This window comes from Pristiophorus japonicus, chromosome 3 (assembly GCF_044704955.1).
Source record: "Pristiophorus japonicus isolate sPriJap1 chromosome 3, sPriJap1.hap1, whole genome shotgun sequence".
Classification (NCBI taxonomy): Eukaryota; Metazoa; Chordata; class Chondrichthyes; family Pristiophoridae; genus Pristiophorus; species Pristiophorus japonicus.
Window position 1 is genome coordinate 162799087 of NC_091979.1, and position 5085 is coordinate 162804171.

At 49.0% G+C, this 5085-nt stretch overlaps 1 protein-coding gene across 1 annotated transcript; it reads right to left on the reverse strand.

Moving 5' to 3' along the window:
- Nucleotides 1-389: 389 nt before the first annotated feature.
- LOC139254610 (gamma-crystallin S-1-like) lies at nucleotides 390-2772 on the reverse strand. Its single transcript, XM_070873749.1, has 3 exons — nucleotides 2691-2772; nucleotides 1082-1359; nucleotides 390-665 (listed from the first exon to the last, which is right to left on the reverse strand). The coding sequence occupies exons 1-3, from the start codon at nucleotides 2770-2772 to the stop codon at nucleotides 390-392; spliced, it is 636 nt and encodes a 211-aa protein (XP_070729850.1).
- Between the last annotated feature and the right edge of the window lie 2313 nt (nucleotides 2773-5085).

The window sequence follows — 5085 nt, forward strand, 5'->3', positions numbered from 1 at the left end:
GCATTCTCTTGTGCTGTGATCAGTGTGGCTTGATTAAATCCTGCTTATATTTTTGTTTTATAGTGAACCAAAATTCTAAAGAATTAACCACTTATGCTTTATTTGATGAAAATTCATATTGGTTTACGTTTTTACAAAGTCAATCCATAACGTTGTCAGAATCATGGTGAACATGTATTTCTAAGTCACCCATGAATCGCCTTAATTCATTAGCTGAGATCATTGTGGTAAAATAATCTGCATGAGACCCTCAAGAGACAATGACTGTTCCACTATGATTTTCCATACAATCTAGAAGTAAATGAATGAAGTAAGCTGATAGCGTAGTGAAAGGTATTTTATGTTCACAAATATTTAAGCAAGTTAAAGTCATGTTTTTCAAGAACAATCTAGAAGTCCCTCATTCTCCTGAAAGATCCGACAGTTGAGTTGTAGCCGCCCCAGTCACTGAATCTCCTGTATTCACCGGGTCTCATGAAGTACTGGCGACCTCTGTAGTTGGGTTGTTCATAGAAGTTCCAGTAACCATCCATCACATGGCAGGAGTGAATGTCACGGTAACGGAAACGATCGTAGACAGATGGACAGTCATCCATGAATTCCATCATCTGTCCTCCAAAGTCAGGCCTCTCGTAAATCTTCATTCGGTAGTTTCCACCTCGGTACTGGAATAGAAATAAAATAACATTAGCCACGACATTATAAATAGATCAGGGTAGATTTTTACTTTCGGTGGCAGCGGAGAACTGGTGGTAGGTGTTGTACACCCCACCCGATCTTCCATTCCAGTCCTTTCCATTGACTTCACTGGAAAGTAAAATCAGATGGGGTGCATAATATTCTTTCACCAATGTACATATTATGTGGATATAGAATTCTCCAACTGGCCTTACTGCTGTAACAAACATATGGGCAGGTAGATGCAACACACAGGAAGCCACAATAGACAGGAAAAACAGGAAAAAAAAATCCGCTTTTGACACCCACACACCTATTTGCTGAGCATATTCATCATTCATTAAACCTCAATTAGTTCAGAACACAACAGACAAGATGCATAGATGACAAAATGATAACTTACGTGTGGGTAGGTACGACATGACCTGATGTTGTCATTGAATCCCATCCAGCGTTGGTAGTCAGGATATTCTCCCCTGCTCAGAACATACTGGTATCCCATGTAATTGGGTTTTTCATACCCCACCCACCAGTCACTCTCCACACGGATGGAGTTACAGCGGCTGAAGTAAGGGGACAGGTCAGCACAGTCAGTATTGCACTCGTAGTGCCGACCCTGGAAGTTCCTGTCCTCGTAAAAGATGATCTGTGGAAAGATAGAGGTTTGTAAATTAATAATTTCTCAAACTAGGAGATACTGAATGAAGAATTCTAATACAATGTGTAATATCTGAGATGTCCTTGCCTTTCCCATTTTGAGCTCACAGTTAGCTTCGTAACTGACTGAATGTTTCACTGCTTCACACAGCTTGGTATTTATACACTGGGCAGAAAAAAACTATCTGGTGTGTACTTTGTTATTCTAATGATTCAGGACTGGAAATCAGCAAAAATCACCAAAATGCATGCTGCATTCATGTAGAAAAACATCTGAAAGACATCCAATGAGGGCATTGTTTCTTTCCCTTTTGCCTTCATGTCATTTTAATTGTTGTTTCAAAAAAACAGCTGGGTCAATTGGGCAGCCTATTGTGCTGCAGTTCCATAACAAGGGTAGTTTTTTAGGGGCCGAAATTGGTCTCTTATGTGCCTGCCATTGGTGCTTCCAGGTGCAAAATGTTTTTCATCCGGGCACGGCGAGAACTGACCCCCTCCGCGGAATTGGGCGGGGGTTTTGCGGAGGCACTAAGAGATAGCGTCTCACTCCTGCCGGAAGTGGCACTTGGCTGCATCCGGCGATGATGACGTCATGGCCATGCGCAGCGTCCTGTTAGCGCCCCGGAAGTAAAATTAGGCTGCGTCCCCTCACTTACCGCCTGGCACTGACAATGGCAGCTTCAGCTGTCAAGTTGGAGTTGGGAGTCAGCTGGAGGAGCGCTATTAAAAGGCGCCATCCTGAAAAACGATTTTTGTTGGCCATTATTCTTTGCAGCTTGCAAGCACATAGGCAGAGTGACTGGTAGACAGATTTCAGCAACTTTCACTTCAAAGACTGTTCTGCCTCTTAACTATTCCCTTGTATCACTATTCCCTTAAATCATTGATGGCAGATTTGAAACCACAACATTTATCACGTTTCATGGGGGCTGTGTTGGCACTTGACCTGCTGCTCCGACGTCACCCTCGTAGGCTGCTCAGGCAAAGACAAAGGCGGAGACAAATGCAGAAAGAAGGACATGGGGCAAGGCCGGGAGAGGCACAGGGTGAGGCACAGAGAGAAGTATAGGGAGCAGCACAGAGAGAAAGATGGGGATAAAGACAGGGAGCAAGACAGGGAGAAAAGCAGCAAAATGTGGCCAGAGGAAGAAGGCCCAACAGGGCTGGCAACAGGAGACCTTACCCTCCCAGGGTATTCCAGCAACAATTCTCCTACATCAATTTCACTGAGGAACAGTGTATTCGAAGTCTGCGCTTCAGCAATGATGTGGTCACAGAGCTCTGCCACCTGCTGCAACCAGACCTCGAGCCTCAGACCATGGTGAGGTGGCTCTCTCAGTGGCAGTCAAGGTCACCATTGCGCTCAATTTCTATGCCAATGGATCCTTCCAGCGAGCAACAGGAGACATCTTCAACATCTCCCAGTTTGCCGTCCATTGCTCCATCCGTGAGGTCACAGATGCTCCGTACAGAAGGAGGAAGGACTACATATCCTTCCCCATGACCAGTGAGAAGCAGCATGAGTGTGCATGTGGCTTTGTCAGGATAGCGGGTTTCCCCATGGTGCAAGACTTCATTGACTGCACCCATGTCGCTTTGCGGGCACCGCATCACAATACTGAGGTCTTCTGTAACTGCAAAGGCTCCACTCACTGAATGTTTAGCTGGTGTGCGACCACACACATAGAATCCTCACCGTCAATGCCCACTATCCTGGCAGCAGCCACGATGCCTTCATCCTGCACCAGACCAATGTGCCAGCTCTGTTTCAGCCACCACATCAAGCTCGCGGTTGGCTGCTTGGAGACAAGGGTTATCCACTCTCCACCTGGCTCATGACTCCCCTCCACAACCCCAACACTCCTGCCCAGCACTCATACAATGAGAGTTATGCCACCATCAGGAACATCACTGAGCAGACCATCGGAGTGCTGAAGCAACGGTTCCGCTGCCTTGACCACTTGGGAGGAATCATCCAGTACTCGCCTGAGCGGGTGTCCCTATTCGTCGTCAGCTGCTGCATGCTGCACAACCTCACCATCATGAGGGCACAGCCATTGCCACCAGGCATAGCCGCACCACCTGAGGAGGAGGAGGATGAGGAGGAGGAGGACAAGGAGGAGGAGGACGAGGAGCAGGAGCAGCAGCAAAAGCGATGGAGGAGGCAGCGAGTCAATCGCAATGCTGCAAGGGCAGTCCACAACCATTTTATCAGCGTTCAGATCCAATGAATTCCATCCCACTTCCCTGTTCCTCTAGACATCACCATCACCACGTTAATTTTCCCTTCCATACCAAAGCCCCAATACTGAAATGAGAGACAACAGCAAAGATTAAGCATTATAATCCAAATTTATATCACACCAATAAATGCTTTCATAATGTAGTTATAATTACCCTTGTGCATTTCCTTATATGCTTTAGCTAATCTAATGCTTCTGCATAGTGTGTCCCCTGTGGCTGCAGCACTGCTGGTGGAAGGCTGCTTTGTGTCAAAGCCAGAGACTACAGATGTGGATCCAGACCTCGTGGCCTTTCAGCACTCCCTCGACCAGCTCTGGGCCTGGAAGGCCCGGCTGTAGATTGCACCACCTCAGGCTGGGCTTGGATGGCTGTGTGACCACCAGCGACAAGTGCAATGGTGGATTGGCAGTGGTGGGCTCAGGAATGCTGTCATCCTGAGAGAGAACAGCAGGTTCCTGCTCTACTGACCCAGTGTCAATCCCCCAGGGCAGCACCCCCACTAATCTGCTGGAGCAGAGTTTGGTGGGCTGCTCGCGACACCGTGAGATCCCCGGTGGACCGTGGTGGACACAGCAGCGATGGCAGCAATCAAAGCACGGGTAGCATCCAGCTGAGACTGAATGAGAGCAGCCTGAGACTGGGTGCCAGCAGTCATTGACTGCATGACAGCACCAAGAGGTTGCGTGGCATCAAGCTCAGACTGCATGAGAGCAGTCAGAGCTTCCATGCCTCAAACCATTGTCTGCATTACAGCACTAAGACATTGTGTTGCTTCTGCCTGTGCTGCAATGGAAGCTGCCATGTCACCTATGATGCCTTAATGCGAGTCTTGTGCCATTTATGTTTTCAGATAACCAGGCAGCAGCTGTGGAGCCTGCAACTGAGCCCCTTCTCACCACCCCCCGTGCCCACTCCAAGAGATTCTGGAGGGAGAGGAAGAAGGAGACGAGCAGGAGGAGGAGCCGAGTGGTCTGGATCTGCACGGTCTCTCTAGGAATCCACCATCCTCTGCAGAGTGGAACTGATGGGCTCCATGGTGTGCGCAGAGCTCTGTGCAATGCTGGAGACAAAATCCTCTACACTCCTTACCACAGCCGAGAGGCTCTCGGGCACCCTTTCCATTGCACCTATGATGTCAGAGTGCATAGTCATCACCCTTTGTGTGAATGCCTCACCATCCAGGTCCTCACCTGAGTCCTGTGGAGCAGAACTTGCTCTCCAGGGAGATGGCTCCCAAGGTTCCTTTTCCCCTTGGCCTTGCTGCAGCCCGCTAGGCCCCGATGTATCACCCAGTGCAGTCCCCTCTACTCACCTAACCTAACCTCTAACTCACGCGTACTGCCAGTATCTGAGCTGGTGCCTGGGGTGAGAGAAGCAATGACGCAGTTCTCGGCTCCTCCTCCTGCTCCTCCCCATCTTCCTCTCCCTCCAGAATCTCTTGGCGTGGGGAGGGGGGGGTGGGTGTGGAGGGGGGGGGGGCTTAGTTGCAGGCTCCACAGCTGCTGC

Bases quoted from the DNA above. Each gene is read 5' to 3' on its own strand.
- LOC139254610 (XM_070873749.1), bottom strand. From the start codon at position 2,772: ATGGACGGCAAACTGGGAGATGTTGAAGATGTCTCCTGTTGCTCGCTG. The intron at 1,360-2,690 runs GTGACCTTGACT...TCCTAGTTTGAG, and splicing joins CATAGAAATTGAGCGCAATG to AAATTATTAATTTACAAACC. The intron at 666-1,081 runs GTAAGTTATCAT...TTTCTATTCCAG, and splicing joins CATGTCGTACCTACCCACAC to TACCGAGGTGGAAACTACCG.